At 41.3% G+C, this 25,577-nt stretch overlaps 1 protein-coding gene across 4 annotated transcripts in view; it reads right to left on the reverse strand.

Annotated features, from left to right (window-relative positions):
- Nucleotides 1-25,577, reverse strand: part of LOC124285754 (DENN domain-containing protein 1B-like) — a 66,499-nt gene that overhangs the window by 26,945 nt on the left and 13,977 nt on the right. For all 4 annotated transcript variants that reach the window (XM_046722027.1, XM_046722028.1, XM_046722026.1 and 1 more), the window contains exons 2-10: nucleotides 20,884-20,945; nucleotides 19,895-19,938; nucleotides 16,768-16,817; nucleotides 15,682-15,789; nucleotides 14,907-15,066; nucleotides 13,732-13,785; nucleotides 13,271-13,332; nucleotides 12,364-12,462; nucleotides 883-933 (exon numbers count right to left, since the gene is read on the reverse strand). In XM_046722027.1, coding sequence (XP_046577983.1) covers nucleotides 883-933; nucleotides 12,364-12,462; nucleotides 13,271-13,332; nucleotides 13,732-13,785; nucleotides 14,907-15,066; nucleotides 15,682-15,789; nucleotides 16,768-16,817; nucleotides 19,895-19,938; nucleotides 20,884-20,945 — 690 coding nt within the window. The remainder of the gene's footprint in view (nucleotides 1-882; nucleotides 934-12,363; nucleotides 12,463-13,270; nucleotides 13,333-13,731; nucleotides 13,786-14,906; nucleotides 15,067-15,681; nucleotides 15,790-16,767; nucleotides 16,818-19,894; nucleotides 19,939-20,883; nucleotides 20,946-25,577) is intronic.

A 25,577-nucleotide genomic window follows, 5' to 3' on the forward strand; every position in this document is an offset into this window, starting at 1 on the left:
GCACACTCAGCAATATTACATATCAGGCATAGAGATGCACACTCTGATATATTACATATCAGGCATAGAGATGCACACTCAGCAATATTACATGTTAGGCATAGAGATGCACACTCTGATATATAACATATCAGGCATAGAGATGCACACACTGATATATTACATATCAGGCATAGAGATGCACACTCAGCAATATTACATATCAGGCATAGAGATGCACACTCTGATATATTACATATCAGGCATAGAGATGCACAGTCAACAATATTACATATCAGGCATAGAGATGCACATTCAGCAATATTACATGTCAGGCATAGAGATGCACACTCTGATATATAACATATCAGGCATAGAGATGCACACACTGATATATTACATATCAGGCATAGAGATGCACACTCAGCAATATGACATATCAGGCATAGAGATGCACACTCTGATATATTACATATCAGGCATAGAGATGCACAGTCAACAATATTACATGTCAGGCATAGAGATGCACACTCTGATATATATACATATCAGGCATAGAGATGCACACACTGATATATTACATATCAGGCATAGAGATGCACACTCAGCAATATTACATATCAGGCATAGAGATGCGCACTCTGATATATTACATATCAGGCATAGAGATGCACAGTCAACAATATTACATGTCAGGCATAGAGATGCACACTCTGATATATTACATATCAGGCATAGAGATGCACAGTCAACAATATTACATGTCAGGCATAGAGATGCACACTCAGCAATATCACATATCAGATTATAGAGATGCACAGTCAGCAATAATACATGTCAGCGCTATAGCAAGGGAATACAGATGTTGGTTTATGCTACAAATGACTGTTATAGACGACTTACGAGGCATAATCTATAAGATGGGCAGGTAATACAGGTATGAACAGGTACTGCCTGAAACAGAAGCATGTCAATCTTTACTTAAAAATCACAAACATAAAAAATGTAATTTTTAGAGTAAAATTGATATTTTATACTTATCCTGACTCATGCTCTTTTGCTTGTCTTCTTCTTCTTGCGAACATAGTGGAACACTTGTATCTCCTTATTTGAAGCTCCCTTCAAAATAAAATCACTAATTGGTACTCACCACGAGTTGCTCCCCTTTGTCTCCCCTGGCGGGAAAGGTGTCGCCACCCTCTGGCCATGTGCTCCACTCTCTCCTGATTTAGCGAGCCCAACACTTGAATTTACAGGGAAATCCAAAGTGTTATGTGGGGAGGATGGGAGGGCTAACCTCATGAGTCAGGATAAGTATAAAATATCAATTTTACTCTAAAAATTACATATTTTTCCTTATCCTGACTCATGCTCTCTTGTAGCATCCTATGGAACGGAGGTGGGTAACAGAATACTTTGGATTTATAATTAGTGATTTTGTATAGATATACTGTAATATCCCCTACGGGAACTTCATGAAGTCTTAGATTTAGGATGTTTCCTGTATAAAGAAACCATAGGTTATATAAAGCCATTAAAGGGGAATTACATTATGAATATATTGAACAATACATATAAAATTATATATATATATATAGGTGACTCTGATAGAGGCACTGAAATTGACTATACCAAAGTATATGCTTAAGGTTGAATACTTAAGCTGAACATATATACATAGCCCTAAAACTCCGTAGAGTTATAAGCTAGATGAGTATGTATAAAATACATATTAATCTTGTGAGGATAATATTTTAAGCCCTCACGAGGGACTGTCAGTTGCTGGCCGAGGACCAGTGGTCGAAATGGTGAATGCCAGAGACATCTTCTGTAGTGATGTCTCTTAGGTAGTGATTAGCAAATACCATGTTAGATTTCCAATAGCATCCTTCCATAACGTGTTCAAGGAACAGTTACCGTGTAGAGGCGAGGGTAGAGGCCAGTGCCCTGATCTCATGTGGATTTGATGCTGTTGGTGGGTCCAAGCCTGCTGCCTTGTAGGCACGGAGAATGACAGTCCTTATCCAAATAGATATTGTGGTCCATTGACACTTCTGTTTGATTAAGTAGGCGATAAGGGGATGAATAAGCGTTTGAAATCTTCTCCTTGTTTTGGATCGTCAGTAAATAAACTTTTGAGCTCTTACGGACACAGTGATAGGTCTTGTGTATCTTGTGATCGAGAATAGAGGATAAGCCGGGATGTGGAATAATCTGTCTGGTTGACCTGGCAGTTGATTTTTTTCGATGAAATCCCATCTTAATCCGAGGAGTGCGCTGTGTTATGATTGTCATCAAACTGTATCCTCTCGTAATCCAGAGCGTGAATTTCAGACATTCTTGCTGCTGTGGCTAGCGATAGCAGAAACAGTGTTTTCTGTGAGAGAAATTCAAAGTTTGTCGATTCCAAAGGTTCATAGACCTCACTTTCGTGAGGTGTTGTAACACTACATTCAGATCCCAAGCTGGAAGTGGAACTTCGCTTTGGTCCTCAATCGGAAAGCTCGTAGTAAGGCCAGTAACTCTGGAGATCTTGTCAATTTGACACCCGTTCTCATGGTGATTACAGAACTAAAGCGGCAAGATATGTTGATATCGTTGAACCTTTTAAATGTTTGTTTTGGCGTAGGTAACACAAATAGTCTGCCACTTGAGGTTGTGAAGCCTCTCTTGCTGTAAACCCTTTCTTTGTTGCATAATTTTTGAAACTGTGCCACTTGTAAGTGCATTACAAGTTACGAGTTGAATAGCGTAAGGCAAAGCGTGACTGCTTTTGCAGCCCTGGCAGAATATCCTCTCTTGTTTAAACACATTTGTATACAGTCCATACGTGTAGTTGGAACATTGCTGGGTTTCCGTGCACTTGTTTGGTGTGAGGATGAATTAACAGGTTTCGGCAGCAGGTAGCTCCAGTGTTGGTTGACCGATTTCTTGAATTAGTATGGGAAACCACGTTCTGGCCGACCAGTAGAGCTGACAAAGTGAGTTGTAGGCTCTGTGTTTGTCTGATTTTCTGTAATACTTGAGGTATTATTGCTGGCGTGAACGGCGATGCGCATTGAGGCCTTCCATGATAGACTTAGGCGTCCGTTGCCCAAGCTTGGCGGTCTGGGACTGGTGACACGAATGTCGGTAGCTGATTGTTGAATCGTGGCGAATAGATCTAATAGCGGCTCCTAATTGCTTGATTATCTGTGCAAAAATTTCCCTGTTGATCATCCACTCTGTCGGTGATGGTAGATGAGGCGAGAAGAGCGTCTGCTAGTATATTTCTGGCTCGGGAATGTGCACTGCTCTGACATGTAGATTTAGATCTTGTATTAAATCGAACAGTTGAAAGCTTAGGTTCAAAAGGTTCATCGATCTCGTTGAGCCTTGCTTGTTTATGTAGAAGCGCCACTGTCGAATTGTCTGTATGGATCATTAAGTAGCATTTTGTAGAAATGTGCTCCAATGTAGAATGGCGTTGATTACAGCTTTCATTTCTAGACTGTTTATATGGAGTTTGCATTCTTGCTGATTCCATAACCCTGATATCGTGTGGTTGGTGAGATGAGCTCCCCAACCTTGGAGTAACGTCTATCTACATACAGATGGGTTTTGTATTCCTGCTCTGCTAAACAAATCCCTTCGCAGACATTCGATTTCTTGGTCCACCATAGTAGATCGCGGTCTGAGATGTTTGGTAGACTGAATGGTTGTACATCGTTGAGATGTCGTTGATGAGACCTGTAGGGGCGTAACTGTAATCTGCCTGTGACAGTCATGTCTTGGGCTGATGTGAGAAGACCTAGTAGGCTCTGCCATTATCGCGAGTGGTAGCGGAGAGAGTAGAGCTGGTGGAATGGTCTGCTGTATCTTGAGCCAACGGTCTTCTGGTACCATAATACGGTTCGCGATTTGTGATGAATCGAATACCTAGGAACTGCAGGTCTTGGGATGGTACTAGGTCCGACTTGCGTAAGTTTACTTACCAACCTAGTTGTGTTAGTAGCTTTATGATGTAATTTAACTGTAGTTTGAGCGCAGTGGATCTTGATCTACTTGTATCCGTCGTCGAGGTAAAGCGCTCGCGTAAGCCCTTGACGATGTAGAAATTTGATAATCGGTTTTCGTTATCCTCGTGAATAGCCAGGGGGCTGATGATATTCGAATGGGAAGTACTTTCCACTGGTAATGTAGCCCTTCTAGAGAGTAAATCGTAGGTATTTCCTGGAATCGGGATGAATGGGGATGTGCAGGTAGGCATCCTGTAGATCTATGCTGCCCCATGTAGTCCATAGGGCCGAATCATCTGGCGTAACTGAGGTAAATGTATCATCTTGAGAAACCCGGTGGTTTGCGTAGATAGTTCTTGTTGAAAAAGCTCATGTTGTAGATGAGTCTGTATTTCTCCGTGGAGTTTTTTCTTGGGAACTAGGAAAACTGGGGAGTAGAAACCTGGTTCGGACGTTTGCTTGATCTATTACTTCTATGGCCTGTTTGGATAGGAGTGATGAAACAGCCTCTCTTATCTTTGGTAGTTGTTAGCTTGTAAATGTCGAACTTGGGGGTTTGATTGTCAGCGGAGGCTTGGCCTGTAGAGGGATCTGAAATCCGTGTTGAAGAATGTTGGAGGCGTAAGGGTCTTGCAATATTCCCCAGTTTTCCCAGTGTAGTTGGGCGTCCACCCACTTGAGCTGGCTGTACTGGAGCGGCTGGGGGTGGAAGACTCCAGTCGTTCGAACCTGTGTTTCAGCGTCTATAATTGCGGGAACCTCTGGGTGTCCTGCCTCTTCCTGATCCTCCTCTATAGTTGCCATATAGGCGTGACGAAAAGAATCTTTACCTCTAGAGCTGGCTATCTTCCTGTCTCTTGCTCTTTGTAGGCCCGTGAACTTAGATCTGCCTGAGTATCTTTGTGAAGTCTGACGAATGGCGCTGGCTAGTGTGTCCATCGATCTAATCATAAGGACTTCCCTGGAATCCTTAGAGACTTCCTTGGCGACTTTTGTCGATTTCTCCGTCAAAGATGGATGCAACCCACCACGAGGGCTGTATAAAGTGGGGCTGTAAAGTTCTCCCCAATTACAGGAGGCTGAGGAGGCCTTGACTGACGAGCTAAGGTCAGTGCTGCTGAAACAGATGTAAGATGATCCGTTAAAACTGCTGATCTTTCTTTTGCATAAGTAAGGCAGAATAAATCATTCTATCATCTTCCGTCGTGGAATCCCGAATCTAGTAATAAGAGTCTCATTGATCGTCCTAGATCTATTTAACCCAAAGAACATATGTCGTCATGGTTTCTATATGAGCCAACTTGCGATCATCCATCTTGTAAATCTTGTTCTTTACATCGCTGATGATCTTATAGTTCTCATCGATGTCCTGGGCCTTGTAGAAGGAGTCCATGTTATGCGTGGAGAACTTCTTGGCTTGAAAGTTGGGCAGATGTGGTATCTGAACTTTCGTAGCTTTCTGGAAAGCTGCATCTAGATTCTGTGGCACTGCCTTAATCGGGTCGATCGGGGGTAGAGTGATTGCATCTGGATCATCTTCCTTCATCAAATACGTCTGAGCTGTATTGCCACTTTTAGATGGTGATGTGAGATCTAGGTTATTGACCATCCAATACCGTATCTCTGCATCAGAAAATATGATTCCTCCATCATCCTCAAAACCATCATCATCAACAAATTGTAGATGCTCTTGAGGGACTGCGTGTAGCTGTCTGTATATCTGATGAGGTTTGTGGCGATCTAGTTGACTTGTGCGCCGCTCTATGTGGAGATCTGGACGGTGATCGGCCTGGTGATGAAGCGAAGTGGAGATCGTCTATGGGATGATCTTCGGAGACTTGTGTTGATAACTTCGAAGCTCTTCGGCAGTCCCTCGATGTTCTTCTAGATGATGAGGATCTGGAATCATATGTCCTCGCTAATGCTACTGCCAGCCGAAGCTTCATTTAGCCCGTCGGTCGAGGGGATCGATGATATGACCTTCGCGAAGGCCTCCGTGATGTCTGATGGTCTGAGTCCATATCTAGAGATGAAATCGAAGATGGTGATGATCTCTCCCGCGAAGGCCTTCGCGAAGGCTGTACATCTAGGTCCTTCGTCAAGGTGGTAGCGGGACTTCCTTCGCGAAGGTGACATCGCCTTGGCTGCTACGCTGGCGGGGGTGCCTCTGGGGTGCTGTTCACGTTGGAGCCTTCGCTGAGGCTCGGACCCTGCTGGCGCAGTTTGTAGTGGTCCTCCATGATGTTCATAAACTGCCGCATCATGTCTTCTGGGATGATCTGTGGCCGAAGTCGTCGGCGTCTTTTCTGCGATGGGGTTCACATCAATGACGTCTGACGTCCGTGTAGAGGCATCAGGCTGCATGGTGATCTCTGCAGAAGTCACAGTCGCTGACACCGGGTCGCTTCTTCTGCCGTAAGTCGGGATGATTATCGGCTGATCATCGTAGAGGCCCAATTCTGCTGCTGGAACGATCTCGCTGAGAAAGTTCTTGCTGTCTTAAATGAGATTTCCCTTTGGAAGTCTGGCGCTGCCCTGGGTGTCCTCAATCTGCGTTGAGGCGACGATGAGGCCCTCTTAGACTTGGTCTGCAATGGCCGGGATGTCTGGGAGGCCGGTCGTTTCTTCGAGGTAACGGACTGCGTCCCACGTTCCTCTGCCGCAGGGGTCTCTAGCAGAACACCAGGACGGGAGAGGGTCGATCGCTAGCAGCTGACTGGATGGAATATCTGGACTCTCTGCCATGTTTTGCCCTTGTTTTGCGTGATCTATCTGCAGCACGTCTTAAGACGCATAAAGATGATATTTATTAAATGCAGAATGAGATAAATTAATGCAGTAACTGCAACGCGTGAATTAAATGCACACGCAGTAGAACAACTAGGGCATATTACATGTGGATCGGAGGCAGAAAAGCGTAATCTACAAATCGTACAGATTTTCATCAGCGTAAAGCTAGCTGAACAATCGAATACACGTGAATAAACAGTAGAAATACGATAATTAATCAATACAAATAGTAAAGGATACTAGCTATACCTCTATAGTAACCTATGAGAGGTAAAAACTAAGAGATTATCAAAGGATATGGTGTGTAAGGAGACACAAGGCGCTCTCACATCCTGCTCACTGGGCGAAGAAGGAGAGAGTGAAGCACATGGCCAGAGGGTGGCGACACCTTTCCCGCCAGGGGAGACAAAGGGGAGCAACTCGTGGTGAGTACCAATTAGTGATTTTATTTTGAAGGGAGCTTCAAATAAGGAGATACAAGTGTTCCACTATGTTCGCAAGAAGAAGAAGACAAGCAAAAGAGCATGAGTCAGGATAAGGAAAAATAATATTCATCTTGTCTAAAATAGATGCCATTCCTATTATTTATATATAATAGCATTGTTCATTGTTTCGTATCTGAAACAAAATCAGTTCTTTCAAAAATAACAAGAAAAATGTAGACTGCTGACATCAGTTTTCATAAACATTTCCTCAATGTCAACATTGAAATCTAATTTAAACTGTAAATATAGTACTATTTGTTTGAACAACAACTGCACATTCAAGCATGTTTCCTTTAAACTTCAACTTCGGCATCAGACCCAAGCTGGTATGATTTGTTTCAGTAATTCCACAAATAACTGATCTTAAATACTGAAATCTATTACCACAGAAGAGATCAGTTGAGTGAACCTAAAACACCCACGGTACAATAGATTGATAAATTATTTTCAAGATGGAGAAAATTGGAAATTTTAACATAAATTGTATATTTATATACTTATCCTATCTCACGACTTGCACCTCTCTCTCTTGCTTCGACTTTTAGTGGAATGACTGTAAACTTTTTTCCATAGGCCTCCTTGTCCATTCGTCCGTGCACTCCATGCTGCTCTCCTTAATTAGCTTCCTAGTTCCTAATAAAGCTTGCAGCATGCTCCACTAATTGCCCACGTGACTACCTTGAATGATCATTCTCATCTGGAGCCAACGTTGTAATCTGAGTAGTGGGGAGGCCGGGCGGGCATCCATCTCGTGAGATAGGATAAGTATATAAATATACAATTTATATTAAAATTTCCAAAGTTTTAAACTTATCCTAACTCACGACTTGGACTTATCCCACGGTTGGACGGCAGGGCCGCAGATTACCCTTCTGTCTGGACAGTGCAAACAGCTGGTCTTGGAGCTTTGTGGACTGATGACAACCGTAGATAGCGATGTACAAGGGAGGCCTGTTACGCATGCAAGCAACTCCTATGCTTGTAGTGGGTTCTCCAGAACCCCTTGGCTTACTAAGCACAACGATTCCCAGGGAGATGGGTGCTTCCGAGCGATGTGGTGTTCGGCCGCAACCTTGTACAAGACAAGGGACGCAACTCGGCAAGTAAGCCTCGCCTCGCCACGATTTACAAGGTACCCCCGTAATTAAAGTCTTGCCACTAGAATCGGGCCAGCCCCTGCTTCAAGAAGGCCCCCCAGACACCGACCGAGGCAGGTGAAAGAGAAACACAACTCGGCATCTCCAGGGTTAACTGTTCAGTTCCGGGCAGCATCAAATTGGCCTTCACTCCTTTGCCTAAGCTTAGTCAAAGGATGTGCCTGGCAACTTTGGAGGCAGAACGCAACGAAATCCACTGGAAGTCGGGAGTGTCACATTTCACTGATGTAATTGCTCCGTGGAGTAGAGGTCAGTAAGTGTGAATGTTGAACACCTCTGCATCGTCATACTGATTGTGCCTCAGGTCCGTAGGGCCACGCTAGGTGGCCGTATTCCGATGCCTTGGTATGGAGGCCAAGTGAAGTAGTTCTTAAACCCATATAATGAGAACAAAAGGTTGAGATCTATTCAGTATATACAAAGAAGTAGTAACGCGAATGCAGAACCGTCCCTCATCTGCGTTGTGGGCCGATGTAAGCTGCTGAGCCAGTACAAGAGGTCCGAACTGGTGTAGTCCCTGGACATCCGTGACAGACAGGTCTCGCAGGTAATGTGAAGAGAAGACTGTATCAGAACGCCAGAAGCAACCTTCCATGATAGCGGTCAAGGAGCAGTTACTATGGAGGGACATCGTCGAGGCTAGTGCACGAGTCTCATGAGGATTGGAAGCGGCTGGAGGAGGCAACCCTGCAAGGCGTAGGCTCGCTGGATCGTGGCTCGCATCCAGAAGGCCAATGTAGTCCGTGAAACCTCAGTTCTTGCAGTGGTCGACAAGGGTATGAAGAGGCACTTCCGTAGCCGTCGACGATCCTTTGAGGCAGCAAGGTAAACGTGTAGAGCCCTAACAGGGCAGAGTGTCAAATCTTCATTATCATCAGGCCCAAGAATGGTGGACAACAGGGGAATGGTAAACATCCCGGTCCAGTTGCCCTGGCAGTTGGTTTTTAGCAATGAAGTCCCAGCGGAGACCCAGGAAAGCCTTGCCATGCTTCTTCCACTCGAAACGCACCCGATTGACATCAAGCGCATGCAGTTCAGATATACGAGCAGCGGTAGCCAAAGCTACCAGGAATTATGTCTTGAATGTCACTTGTCCACCATGGCAGATCTGTTTCCTCTGCCACAACCTTGAGTGGCAGAGAACAGATGTTAAGGAGTCCACGTCGGCGAACAGCAAGAGTGTAGCCCCAAAAATGAGACAACTGATCCAGGATAATTTGGAACTGGTCCAGGGCTAAAGTCATGCACCCTCGGATGTAAGCGTCTTGATCAGAGTAAGTATGCTCCAGAGCAGTGTTAACAGCATCGACTGCTGCAATCACGCAACTAATAGATGGCAACGTCTTTCTCACGGCTGAATCCATGTGAGCCAACTCTCGGTCCTCAATAAGGTAGGGCGAAGCAGCTCGTTTGCCACACAGGGTTCCAATATCCTCATCAACTGTTGGAGCCGTAGAGATTTTTGTTAGGCGGTGGATATGAGAGGTAGAAGGATTATATCTGGGAGCAGAGAATCCGTCCTTAATTCGTTTCAGGCTCTTGAAACCATCATTTACTGTACTGGATAATTTCAGAATACAAGGTCAAGGTGGTAGGGTGATGGTAGACCAATCCCGGTTCCTAAGAGTATAAGAGTGATCCAGGTCATCTGCTGAAGTACTCAAGGGAAGTTTGAGCTTTTCAACAATCCAAAGGTGTACCTGAGGTGTCTCAACTGCTGCAAAGCTACCCCCAGGGGTAGATAACTCAGAGTGAGCAGAGATGCAGGCATGGCTATTTGGACTGGATCAATCTCAGGAGGTGGACCAGATGAAAAGCCAGGAGCTACCGAAAAGCCGGATGGGCTGGAGTAGAAGGCTGTATTTGGTTCCAGGCTGAGGTTATGGCCCTGATCATCATATTTAGATCCGGAGTCGCTGTAGGAGTGGGATTGTTATCAGGTTCCCATGACTCAGCGATGATCCTAGAGTAAGTCGAAGGATTCTCAGAGCATGTAGACGGAACATCATAAGAGACTATTAGTGGTATCAGAGCAATGATCACCCGAACGTCGGTCAGAGGAACTGTATCAAGATCTCGACGTGGTAAGTACCGAAGTAGGTTGGTAAGCCGGTGATCTGGATTCCCTAGTATGGCTAGGTGATCCGGTATGATATGAAGAACTAATCCGGGTCGCTGTAGTTCCTAGTTGGTGATCTGGTTCTGATTGGAGCTCTGGTTCGACCATCTGAATAGGATCGACCATGAGATGTGGATCTGTACTGTGATCCCGATTGGTCAATGGCTCTGTAAGGTGATCTAGATCGTATGTTGGTAAGATGATCTGGATTTGTAAAGTGTTCTGGATCGATTCGATGCACTAACTGGCAACTGTGATCGTGATCTGGATCTATAAGGTGATCTGGATCGAACAGGTGATATGGTTTGCAGTTGCGATCTGGCTTGATTTGGTGATCTGGATCGGTTAGGTAATCTACTTTGATGTTGTGATCTGGATCGGTTCGGTGATCTGGATCGGTCTGGCGATCTACTTCGATGTTGTGATTTGGATCGGTTAGGTGACCTAGATCGGTCCGAAGATCTGATTCGAGGTTGTGATCTGGATCCATTCGGTGATCTGGATCGGTCCGGTGATCTGATTCGAAGTTGTGATCTGGATCCATTCGGTGATCTGGATCGATTAGGTGATCTGGATTGGTCCGATGATCTACTTCGATGTTGTGATCTGGATCGGTTCGTTATCTGGATCTGTCCGGTGATCTGATTCGAAGTTGTGATGTGGACCCGTTTGATGATCTGGATCGGTTAGGTGATCTGGATTGATCAGGTGATGTGGATCATAGTTGTGCTCTGGATCGTGACTGTGATCTGGATCGATCCGGTGATCTTGATCGGGGGATATGTACCGATGATCTGGATGATGATAGTGTCGATCTAAGGTCCCCTGGTAGTGTAGATGGGACAGGCAACGATGAATTATTGATCACAACCACTCGCGAGTGATCTGACGCTATGGAAGGAGGTGACTGATGAGTACGTTATAGGTGCCGAACGTCCTCAGATAAGTAAGAATCTGATGAAGCGTCCATTAAATCCTCTTGAACCACAGACGTCGCTCTATTGCGTGAAAGTACGATTTTCTGTCGCTGTAACTTGATACGCTTGACGGGAGTGGGATCAGATTCTGTTGATTTCCTGTCCCTATCGGCGATTCTCCCGGGAGCAAACACGAAGGTAGGCCTTAAAATCCTCATCTTTTAGTGAATTACACTTGCCACATCGTTTGTTCCAGTTACATTGTCCAATACAGTCACTGCAAGACGAGTGAGGGTCGAGGGACGAATAATTCGTCTTGCATTGAGCACAAACTTTCCTTTTCCTTGACTGATTATCAGCTTTCTCCATGATGTCAGGGTGAAATAATGTCCCTAATATACAGCACGTCCACACAGTTGTGCGACAAGAAAGAGAATGATCATTCAAGGTAGTCACGTGGGCAATTAGTTGAGCATGCTGCAAGCTTTATTAGGAACTAGGAAGCTAATTAAGGAGAGCAGCATGGAGTGCACGGGCGAATGGACAAGGAGGCCTATGGCAAAAAGTTTACAGTCATTCCACTTAAAGTCTAAGCAAGAGAGAGGTGCAAGTCGTGAGATAGGATAAATTTAAAAATAAGCATTATTCTGGTTGTCTGAGGATGCATTAAAGCCAATCATTTTTTAAATCTCTGATATGTTTTTGTTCCTATGTTTAACTGTGTTAAGATAGTTTAAGGTAATAAAGAATGTATTAATCAAAGTTTATTGCACCTTCCGAGAGACACACCCTTATAACACTGTCAGTAGATCTGTACATCTAAAACTATCAAAAATGTCTGCAAAGTCGATGATGATGTGGAGATTTAACATGCGCTTTCAGAGATGATGCATATCTCATACTTCTGCGAAGTCTTACCAATGCATAGGATAAAGGAGAGACTCTGCTCCATGGATACACGCCGTCAGCCGACTCAGTTTCTTCGATGTAAACAACAACCGCCTTTCATTGAGCATACTGAAATAATCAACAATGTCACCTTGTTGTATACATAGATACATAAATGCAGACAACGGAAACCCGTTTATCCAAACCCAATATATCTGGATATGTTCGGCTGTATTCTGCAAAATCTACTGGTACTTGTATTTGAAGATTCATTATAGTTGTGCCACCCTGTGTTTGACATTTTGCAAGAAACAGATCCTTGTCATAACGACAGAGCTAAAGTTTACGACTGACAGGGTTCCTGAATCAAATTACTGTAATCTACAGTTAAACAAACTCAAATGGACCACAAATTTAAGTTTGTTATAACTGTACCCATGTCGGGAATCGAACCCCGGGACTTCGGTGTGACAAGCGAACGCTTTAACCATTCGGCTACCACCGCCACTGTTCATTATAAATGAAATTGTCTGCATAAGGAAGACCTGAGGGACCCCAGGACACCAGCTTAGCACTCCAGGTTATTATACTCGTTTGTTTGTCTGTAGTTTAAGCCGCACTCAGCAATATTCCAGCTATATGGTGGCTGTCTGTAAATAATCGAGTCTGCACCAGGCAATCCAGTGACCAACATCATGAGCATTGACGTATGCAATTGGGTTACTATGGTGTCAATAAAGTCAGCAACCCTGACCACCCAATCCTATTAATTACATCTTACAACAAGCATGGATTGCTGAAAACCAGTTCTAACCTGGATGTCTTTTTTTAGACATTTACAATAATAATGGAATACATATGGTTAATATTCAGCAATAGTATGTGAGGAAACTTACGTTTCAGTGAACATTAAGATACCTTAATAAATGGGACTCACCTGGCAAAAATGACCATCATATTGTTTGTGTCTATTGCATTGTAGTATTCAGTTAAATTACGCTGAAAACAGAAGAGAATAGCATTATGTACTGACCATTGGCGGATCGGGTTGGGTGGGGGGGTGGGGGTTCAGGGATACTATGATCAGATAGAGGCACATAGATGACTCAACACAAGCTGTTAATAGTGATACATCGTTAATAGAATCAGATCTTAGTGTTTACTACCTCTACACTAGGTTCGGAGACCATTGCATTACAAGTCACATCAGAACATCGATAATTCACTTGATGAAATGAGCCGGAATGGCCGTTTTAAAAGGTAACTGTTATAACTTTAGCAGAAATTCACAACTTATTATTTTATTGAATGGGGAATAGTTGTTAGACAGTATTATCTAAAGGGAGACCACTCCCATCAAACTTCCTGAATGTTACAACAATCATGGCAGCCACTTACACTAGAAGGAATATTGGGTAGTTGGGAGAGATCTGGACTTGTGAAGCTGAACATCTGAAACAGACAACACATAAGGCAATATAAACAGTAGACTAACATCTAGTCTCTGAAATATTTTACAGAAATTTTTTTTCTTAAATTATAAAAATAACATATATCATGGGACCCTCTATTATCGCGGTAGTTAATGTTGTCGCCATCAGGATTATGAACGGCTACTGACATGTAGCATTTTCTATATATTTTCAGTTGACTGATGTTTAATCTTCATTTCTGTCACAAATAATGTGACACATAGTCACAACTCGTTTAATACCATTCTGGCAATTCCAATTTTCTTGTTTGACCCGGATATTGAAGCAACTCTCTATTATCGCGGTATTGCTATTTTCTTACTATGGCACGCGGTACAAGCAGATGACACTGTGAAACGTTTACTAAGACAAGTAACGAATCTAAATAGTTTGATCATTAAAACATATTTAGGAATTTCATTCACATTAGTAATATCATCATGTTTTTAACCCAAACATCTGAAACTTCTATTCATTTGGATACAAGGTAACAATAACGTTACAAAATATTGTTTTTCCGCCTTAAAACGTACCATACCAGTTGCTGCCGTGTGTAGAGTGAAGTTGCATAATACGTCACTTCCTGTTATATTTTTAGCACGGAAAATATGCAAATGACCTTATAGTTGTCGCAGGATTACTCTTGACGAAGTAAGTTTTGATTAATGCTAGATGTAATGTCAGTAGGGGTCATACTAGTTTCAAAATGTTCTAGAACTTACTGAAAAGATGAATGCTTTGATATTTCTACGATTAGACATGACATTCCAATGAAATAAATAACTTTTTCAAGAGCGATGAATATATTTTACGTAATTTGCATATATAAACAGCCAATGCGGGGCGTGGTGTTTCTGCTTTTCCGATGTTTTCGCGTGCAGCGATAATAGAGAACCCAGCGATAATAGAGAGTCCCATAATAATGGAAAGGAGCCCTGATTCTTACTTCATTTTCAGGTGTCTTGCACCCAACAAACAGTTCATCATGTCTGTTATTTGTTATTTCTTGATGTTTGACCCAAAATGATCAATTATCCACAGTGTGTGATAAAATGTGAGTAAAAGCCTCAGTGGGTTACATTATCTGGACCTGAAGCCTACCTCCTGTTGGGCAAGGATGGTGACCGGCACCCCTGGCATGGGAATCTCATGGTTGAACGTGTTCTCCAGCAGCGGCGTCAGGCTGTTGTCATCTGTCCGGTTGAGCAGTTCCGCTACCATATTTAGCAGCTTGTAAAACACTTCAAACCATGGCAAGAAACTGAAAAAAGGAAGGAATTCATTATTTAAATGGAACATTCAAACAAGGATGATGGAGTAAAGAGGTGAGGCGAGGCAAATTTATGACCTTTTATCGTTCAAGGCAGTACCCCAAAATGAAGTCTATCCTTTAAATCTATTATGAATTTATTCATAATTGGGTTGAAAGGCAAAAGATCATTAAGGGGAGATAGTTTTAGTCTCCACTCAGCAATATTCCAGCTACGGTTTATGACGGGGGTCTGTAAATAATTGAGTCTGGACCAGACAATCCAGTGATCAACAGCATGAGCATCAATCAAATTAGGACATGTTTCAACCAAGTCAGCGAGCCTGACCACCCGATCCTGTTTGTCACCTCTTATGACAAGCATGGGTTACTGAAGATCAATTCCAACCCAGATCTTCACGGGTCTCAGTTAACTCAAAGGTTATTGTTACTGAATTAAGACGGGTGGGAAAAAAACTGTTTTCATTGATACTGTTAACAGACTTCAACATTCCATTTTCAAACTGAAAAAAAACCAAAAAAATTTTTTTTTTTATTTGAGATTGGAATTAGTTACAAAATTCATGGTCGTTTCCAACACGGCAAGAATCGTGAGTAATGTGTTACCTGATAACACACAGACAGGTCTGTGCACCGGTTGCATGGCGACAGAAACCAAATCTATACTGACTGTCCTGGTCCGTCAACACAAACGTGAAGTGATCTACGTTGGAGCTGAAATGGTGAGCCATTCCATCCGATGTGTCAACAGTTCTTACAAAATGATACAAGCTAACTCGCTAAAGTAAATATCTGTTAAAGGCCAGAATGAGTCAATTCAAAGATAAAAAATCAAATTTTAATGAATAATGAACTCAGGGATTTCAACTTTTTCGTATTTTCAATTAGGAGATGAACATACTGTTTTTCTAAATTACATGTTTAAGAGTACATGGTGTAAAATCAATATCTCAGGGTTTTACATATCGCACAAATGTAGAGAATAGACACAGAATTCACTGTAATCACAACACATCTGACTTTGCTGTGTGTTCATTTTTCCTTTCAGAGCAGTCACGAGCATCAATTAATCCCTCAGTCCACATGATCAATGATTCATTCTACTCTGAGGTGAGGTGAAATTAGGTTTAACGTCGTGCTTGAGAATATCGAACACAAACAATATGGAACGCTTGTTTGCATCAACAATATATGTGTATGTGTGGCTGCTTTACTAGCCCAGACTTAAGCTGGCATTATAGTGCTAGCCCACTGAGATACCATATCTTAAAGACACCAGTGAAGCATGAATACCCCACTCCAGACACATTATACTGACTCCCCGAGCCGATAAGTCCATGTTGTACCCATGAATGCATTAACGCCAGGCAGGGACCAACAAGTACCATATTTTAGCGTCTTTTTTGGTATGGGTGTCGGGGGATCGAACCACCTTCGGCTCTCAATTATGAGAATTTAACCAATTCCAACACACCACATGATCAATGATTCATTCTACTCTGAAGAAATTATCAAAACGGACAGTTCTCTAGCTTGTCATTTCACAGGACCCACATATTGCCTGCAAGGACCCTTAAAGCTAATAATTGGGTGTCCACTGAGGTAAAACACTGAATATCTCCTATTTTCAATTTGAAACGAGCAAATTATCTTAGATGAAAGGAAAGAAGAAACAAAATAAGACTAACTCACCAGTCCATCTCACAAGGGTAGACAAACCTTGGTATTGTCTTAAGTACTTCCTGAAAACAGGTAAAAATATTTATTATGATGATTGAATATATAATTTAACCCTTGTTATGTCTAGGATTACACTTTGTCAGTAAAGTACAGTCAGCTGCAGTGTTGGAGTGGGTTGCTGACTTTGCTGGCGATTAGGTGCCTGACTCTGAGGGTGTGGATTCAAATCCCAGATGGAACTCAACCCAATAAAAGTACTAGTGAGTGAGTTTAGTTTTAGGCCGCACTCAGCAATATTCCAGCTATATGGTGGCGGTCTGTAAATAACGTCTGGACCAGACAATCCAGTGATCAACAGCATGAGCACTGATCTGCGTAATTGGGAACCGATGACATGTGTCAATCAAGTCAGCGAGGCTGACCAGCCGATCCCGTTAGTCGCCTCTTACGACAAGCATGGGATACTGAAGACCAATTCTAACCCGGACCTTCATGGGTCATAAAAGTACTAGAATCTGTAATTAACCGAGAAAGTGTAATCCCAAATATATCAGGTGTTCCATTTGACCACTTTCTAAATGGCATTGTGTTCATGAAAATATAATTGTTTGCTTTTAGAACAAATGTAACATCATTTTTTACAACACGTGAACCAAATAGTTCCGACAAGTAGTCAAATCCAAATACTGATCCTCTATCACAGATAGTGATCTGACAAGCTCTGACCATAAAATATTCACAATTAAATACGACAACACTTCAAAATCACTCAGAAACCATGTAACAGGAATACAGTTTTCATTTCAACCATCACACATCACTTCCTGATTCAACTGAAGCAGAAAGCTTCACCATGTTCAGTCAGGAGAATGTGTTTTGTTTGAGCTAATCCACCTATTTCATGGCAGCCTGTTAATAATAAATGGCAAACAAACTGGGGCACGGCAAACAGGTGATTCACAACATTAACAAATTGCATATAAATTCTGCTGCATTTAATTGCCCATCAAGCCAAGTTTTCATAAACCCTAAACAAATATGCAAACCAGCTGACTACCTTTTCCTCATCAGCTGACAACACAATTGCTTCTGCTTGTTTTGCACTATTCAGAGCTACAGATAACGTTTTGGATCATTGAGTTATGCACTAGTTTGTGTCCATCTAAATAGGGTATCCTAATTTTCCTTTGAGTAACCAAATAATTTGTACCTGCCCCACTCAAACTCAATTGGGTATTTTGTCATTTTCCATTAATTGTAAAACTATTATAAGGTTTAAATGTTATTTATATTTGATCTGTAATATCAGAAACGATAAGAAAGACTGCAAGTCACCTTGTTCATGTGTTGAAATGGAACCCCTCAATATACCTCAGTTAGTTTATCTACGCACCTGTACACAAGCTATGATTTGACATTTTTGTGTGTACGCATGTAAGATCTAATATATTGAGCATTTACAAAAATTCATGCATACTTGTTAGCAATAGACTTAATAAGTATTGAGTTTTCACATAACTTTTTGCGTAATTTACGCAGATACGCAGCATATCTGTACCTCTGACTATTAGACTGAATGCTTTAATCACTGCAAAGATGATTTACATGTATATAAAAATGTATTAACTCAGGATATAATGCTAAAACCAACAACTAATAATAAAATTATAAGTGAGTGAGTGAGTTTAGTTTTACGCCGCACTCAGCAATATTCCAGCTATATGGTGGCGGTCTGTAAATAATCGAGTCTGGACAAGACAATCCAGTGATCAACAGCATGAGCATCGGTCTGTGCAATTGGGAACCGATACCATGTGTCAACCAAGTCAGCGAGTCTGACCACCTGACACCGTTAGTCGAATAAAATTTATAAATTGATTTACAGTAAAACGGGATAAAACATATACCATTTTTAGCCATAGCCTACAAAACATACATCCATATACATATATATAATTACATAGCTGTACTTTAATGAGAAAGTATGGTCCCGACCATAACGATTGTTACATTTGACCACTTTCTAAAAGATATTGTGTATTCATAGCTATTGGCCATAGAAGACGTGCAGATTTACCCTTGTCACAGGGGTTCATAAAGTACCCGCATATGATTTAGACTACCCTTCTGTCTAATTTGAATTTTTGCGGAAGCTGTGGTGGATGAATGGGCTAGATTGCTAACTTTATGCGCTGGTGGCTTCATTCTTAGAGTTTGGACTTGAATCCAAGATAGGACTCAACCCCAAAAAGCACTGTAACTTGAATGTTACTTAGAAATTATAATCACAAATGTAACATTTGAGCCATAACCAGTCTGGAGACATAGTGGAAACCATGGCAACCATCCAATCCTTGTTTTGTCTCTGCTTATGCCAGACCTATTCTGTGGCAGATTTGTAAGGGATAATTCATTCCACTGTAAATGCGTGCTGGTTGGAAAACTATATACCTGGTCTATAATTCCCCTGCAAGTTGTGGAACAAATCATCTATATTACATATTCGAAGGAAGCAGTAACCCAGGTTTATTATTCTAACAGAAGAATTTACCAAGGGGAATAAATACTCAATTACACATTCACTGTGTGTTATCTGAAAGTGAAAGGCCTGTTGTAGACCCAAAATAATTTCAAGCAGATCTGTGTGATACAATACGACATGAGAGGCCGGTCAAAATGGTGAAAACTGTCTCTATGAAGGATGTTCTTCATATGAGAATATAGATTTTAACTTTCAAAATTAAAACCTTCTACAATTCAGTTCTTTAAAGAAGCAGCTCAAGCCTCTATTTATCTGTTACTTGTGAAGTACAAAAGCCACTGAGATAGTTGGCACAGTGTTTTCATTAACACTGAATGTATATATACTCAATGAGGACCATGTACAGTCCTTACCAAATGTTGAGTAGAGCATGGTCACATGACATCATTACCATCAAATCAAAGGACCATTCATTATTTCAATATAGACATATTGATAATAATTGTCAACAAAATTCTATCATGATCATAAATATAGTTCCCAATCTGTTAAATGCACTGCCCTTTCTCTGACAAAGTAACCTTCAATGGCAACTTAATATTTGTATGCAAAATAACTTCACTTAGTCAGGGGAACTAAATATATTGATTCTCTCACCTCATCATCGTATTGTAGAGGATACTTCTGCAGGATGAATGCATCTGAAAAATGAAAAGGCGTGACTATTGTTGGATGCAATGGTTACTGTTGGAATACTGATTACTGATCAGCTGATGGAATGCAACGAGTACTGATGAAAAGCAGTTAAATATTAATGAAAAATCATGATCTTCTGTTAAATATTAATAAAAAGTCATGACCCTCAATGGGACATTAATTTTGCCCAGTCAAATTGCATGTTTAGTTTAGTTTATATAGGTATTCATAAGCCCACTGCGTAAGCTGAAAGATTTCTAGTTTTCATCCAAACAGATTGTAGTTTACACTTCCACAACAAGCTACAGTCTAAGTAAAATTAGGCTCAGTATTATTCGTTACACTGCTATACTGAGTCTAACAAACCCTAGTAGAAGGTCACGTCATCTAACCTTTGAGCGACCTATGACTGTCCAATCAAACGCAAGAAGTACAAACCGATTTAACCAATCAGACAACAACTACTTGTTAGGGTTTGGGGGACTTACAAAACATTTTTGAATTATCTCTTCCCTGGTCGCATAAAACACAGATATTTGACCTGCGGTATATATATCCTTACAGTGGTTTCTAATGACATGGTTACTATTAGCTCTTATTTTCGCAAGATGACATCCTTGAATATTGACAAAAAATGGTATTTTCAGCGACTGTTTACTCCTTGCGTCCTCCATGTGTATCACTCGGAAAGGATCGTGCTGAAAATAGCATTCGGAATAGTTCAAGTTTTGGAGGTAAAGGTTCAAACGGTATGTGCGAATAATAACCTTACGCAATTTGGTAAGCTGAGTTCTGATTGGTCAGTCAAAAGGTTAGCTGACGCGACCTTCTACTAAGGTTTGTTAGACTCAGTATAGCAATGTCACGAATAATACTGAGCCTAAGTTTACTTAGACTGCAACAAGCTATAACAATGATAACATAAAAAATATATATATAAAGAAACTCACCCTGCCCAGGTTCAGGTTTGGCCACCTCCACAAACACTTCAAACAACTTGACCGGGTTCTCTCTGTAGAGGAACAAAATGTAAACATTGAACATGATTAAAATTTGCTTGTATTTCATTAGAAAAAGTGGAGTTGGAATCCTGGAGCAAGCTGTAAAAAATGAAAGAATGAAAAACAACCAAAACAGTGACCAGGTACTGCAGCTCACTTATATATGAAGTCACACGTGTAAAGTGCCAGCATCAACAGACACTTGAGCATAGATGCTAGAAGCACTGTTATTCAAAACTGTTCTAAAACTAAAATTTAATTTAAAACTATGATTTGAACAGAATATGTCACTGTAAGGTTTGTTTGTTTGTGTGTTGTTTGTTTGTTTGTTTGTGTGTTGTTTGTTTTGTTGTTGTGTTGTTTGTTTGTTGTTTGTTTGTTTGTGTTGTTTGTGTGTTGTTTTGTTTGTTTGTGTTGTTGATTTGTTTGTTTGTGTTGTTTGTGTGTTGTTTGTTCGTTGTTTTTTTTGTGTGTTGTTTGTTTGTTTGAATATGTTTGTTTGTAAGGTTGTGTTTGTTTGTTTGTGTGATGTTTGTTTTTGTTTTTGTTTGTTTTGTGTTGTTTGTTTGTTTGTTTGTGTGTTGTTTAGCACTGCACTCAGCAATATTCCAGCTCTATGGCAGCGGTCTGATAATCAATGAGTCTGGACCGGACGATCAAGTGATCAGCATCATGAGCATCATTCAACAAAATTGGAATAGGATGACATGAGTCAACCAAGTCAGCGAGCCTGACCACCTGATCCTGTTAGTCGCAAATAAATATGCCTTAAGTGAGTATCAACGGACGCATAAATCAGCTTCACTGGTCTTCTGAGCTCTGACAAAATCCCAACCCGACCAACAGACTTGTCAATCTCATGATCTCCAACACCCCCTTAATACAGACCCGACCAACAGACATGTCAACCTTCCTGTCTCCAACAACAGACTTGTCAACCTTCCTGTCTCCTACAACAGACATGTCAACCTTCCTGTCTCCAACAACAGACATGTCAACCTTCCTGTCTCCAACAACAGACATGTCAACCTTCCTGTCTCCAACAACAGACATGTCAACCTTCCTGTCTCCAACAACAGACATGTCAACCTTCCTGTCTCCAACAACAGACTTGTCAACCTTCCTGTCTCCAACAGACATGTCAACCTTCCTGTCTCCAACAACAGACATGTCAACCTTCCTGTCTCCAACAACAGACATGTCAACCTTCCTGTCTCCAACAACAGACATGTCAACCTTCCTGTCTCCAACAACAGACATGTCAACCTTCCTGTCTCCAACAACAGACATGTCAACCTTCCTGTCTCCAACAACAACAGACTTCCTGTCAATGTCAACTTTCTCCTGTCTCCAACAACAGACATGTCAACCTTCCTGTCTCCAACAACAGACATGTCAACCTTCCTGTCTCCAACAACAGACATGTCAATCTTCCTGTCTCCAACAACAGACATGTCAACCTTCCTGTCTCCAACAACATACCCTAAATTACAACTCCAACAACCTACCCTAACCTCTTGTCTTAGTGTGTAAGACTGACAAATTTACCAGAAATTAAATTATAATTTCCAAAGATCAGAAATTTTACATCTCTTTGTCGACATACTCAGCATTTTCAATTGGTCATCATATGTCTGTTACTTGCCAGATTGTCATAGCATGCTTCACAAAGCTTCAAAAAGTAACCTTAACTTGCAACAAACAGACTTTGTCAATTTACATTCATAGTCATAAGGACAAGTAAAAGTTTCTTGGATATTCGCAACCCAAGTATATATGTCACTGCTTTTCCACGTTTTCCTATGTTACAACTAGGGCTGCGCAATATAACCAGTTTACCGGTATTAACTGGTTCAGACGTGAAAACGATACGTATTGTGATACGCTGATTGAAAACCGGTATTTTGAGATGCATTTGGAAACCTTTGTTACACTCGGAAACCTTGATGATTATGGCAACTGTGGTAATGGTGGTGGGAATGATCGTGGTGAAAATGACATTTAACTGAGAAAAGCAAGATTTATGGATGTCAACTTCTATCTTTTGAATGAAGTTGACATACATAAATCTTGCTTTTCTTATGCATTCCACTTCTACATGCCCTTCAAAGATTTTACATTTAACTTTATTGTTAAATTCGGTTTGAAGTGTTTTTTTAAATTTTTGTTCAAGTGTTTGGCAATGTTTTGATTCAGATTGTTTTAAATATTTACTCATTAATGACCAATGATCCCTGATATGTCCTGACCAGGTCAAGTTGCTGTCTAAAATCTCAGGGCTTTTTTTTGAGAGTGGAGAAAGTAGTTCAAACTAGTAACCACTCTGTTGATGTTAAATTATTCTTTTCCTTGTTTCATTTGTGCCAAATATTATTTATGTTCTTATTTTGTCATGATTAAACGTGTTTATTAAAGCTTAATCAAGCATAGTGATTTTGTTGTGTTTTTGCTTTATAAATAAATCGTTAACTCATTTATAAGTAGTTTACTGTTAAAAAAAACTTCTAGGAATATATTGCAATACATATCGCAATATATGCTTTCGCATCTCAATATATCGCAATATGAAAATTTGCTGCAATACCCACCCCTAGTTACAACATGCTTCAACCATAAGAGAAGTACACACATCATCATCATCATCATCATCATCATCAACCACCACCATCACCAAAATATTTTATTAGTTGTTCCGTATTTAGAGAAATCTTTCACAATAAAACTAATTTGAAACTACAACTATACACCATTGCTCCAATAAGCACCACCTACCGGTACAAATAGTTTAAGCAGAATCAATCTTACACGACAGATCATATTTTTTTTGTGTTATAGAAAATGCAAAGCACACAGATATACTCTGGTAATAGCATAGTGTCTATAACTGGCATTTTGGTTTCATCGATATTTGAAGCAAGTTTGTTTACAACTTTATTGCTCAAAACAAAGTTCAGTCACATGATTTAGTGAGCACTCTCCTACTGTCCTTTGTCAATTACCTCAGCACCTAGGGTGCAGATAATGATGAATACAGCACTATAATTAACAGAAAGTTTTAACCTGTATGTTGTTATGTTATTTCACTTTGTGTTCTGTCATTAAGTGAGTGAGTGAGTTTGGTTTTACGCCGACTTAACTAGCAATATTCCAGCAACATCACGGCGGGGGACACCAGAAATGAGCTTCACACAATGTACCCATGTGGGGATTCAAACCCGGGTCTTCGGCGTGACGGGCAAACGCTTTAACCACTAGGCTACCCCACTGCCCCTCTGTCATTAAGTTATGACCCAAACATGACATTAGTCAGGAATGTGGCACCTAAACATATCTTACAACAAGTTATGCTGAATTAGGACATGAATGTCCCAAATTAGAGGGATACATCACTGTGACAGCTCCTGTAAAGTAATCAAACAGTGTTAACACCTGGACGTCCCCTGGCAATTCTGGCCAGAGCAGTCCAAGCATGTCTGTACACACTGTAGGCATCTAGCAAGGCCTTCAACTTCACACTGTAAAGTGCCCTTGGTTGGGGTTAACTGGATGTCCTTGGAAGTTGGAATCAGAGGCTTAGATGACACTTTGTTTACCTTTCAGCTGATATTTTATGATGACTTGAAGTTTATGATTATCGTAGCATGACAAAGAGAGTTGTTACAGCCTTGAACTGGCATGCTGCAAGTCTACAGCTTCTTATGCTGAACATGACATGGCCTGTAAGGCTGGAGATGAGTATGGTAAATTGTGTTGTTGTTGTTTGTGGTACATAGAGATTGAGTGAGTTTTTCGACAGAGGCTTGAGTGAGTGGTTTGGTGAGAGGTTGAGCGAGTGGTTGGAAGAGTGGTTGTAAGAGGGGTGGAGAGAGGGCTTGAATGAGTGGTTGATTGAGTGGTTGAGTGAAAGGTTGAGTGAGAGGTTGAGTGAGAGGTTGATTGAGTGGTTGAGGTTGATTGAGAGGTTGATTGAGAGGTTGAGTGAGAGGTTGATTGAGAGGGTTGAGTGGTGGAGTGAGAGGTTGATTGAGAGGTTGATTGAGAGGTTGAGTGAGAGGTTGATTGAGAGGTTGAGTGAGAGGTTGATTGAGAGGTTGAGTGAGGTTGAGTGAGAGGTTGATTGAGAGGTTGATTGAGAGGTTGATTGAGAGGTTGAGTGAGAGGTTGAGTGAGAGGTTGATTGAGAGGTTGAGTGAGAGGTTGATTGAGAGGTTGATTGAGAGGTTGATTGAGAGGTTGATTGAGAGGTTGAGTGAGAGAGGTTGATTGAGAGTGGTTGAGTGAGTGGTTGAGAGGTTGATTGAGTGGTTGAGTGAGAGGTTGATTGAGAGGTTGAGTTAAGTGTTGATTGAGAGGTTGAGTAGAGGCGTGAGAGTTGAGAGAGGTTCAGTGAGAGGTTGATTAAGAGGTTGATTGAGAGGTTGATTGAGTGGTTGAGTGAGAGGTTGAGTGAGAGGTTGAGTGAGAGGTTGAGTGAGCGATTCAGTGAGTGGTCCAGTGAGGAGTGAGTGGTTGTGCAGGCAGTTGAGCAAGTGGTGAGTGAGTAGCTGGACGAGTGAGTGATTGAATAAGTCCTTGAGAGTGGTTCAGAGAGTGGTTAAGTAAGTGGGTGAGTGAGTGATTGAATAAGTCCTTGAGAGTGGTTC

This window comes from Haliotis rubra, unplaced genomic scaffold (assembly GCF_003918875.1).
Source record: "Haliotis rubra isolate DU_JTF1 unplaced genomic scaffold, ASM391887v1 Scf369, whole genome shotgun sequence".
In the NCBI taxonomy this organism is placed as follows: domain Eukaryota; kingdom Metazoa; phylum Mollusca; class Gastropoda; order Lepetellida; family Haliotidae; genus Haliotis; species Haliotis rubra.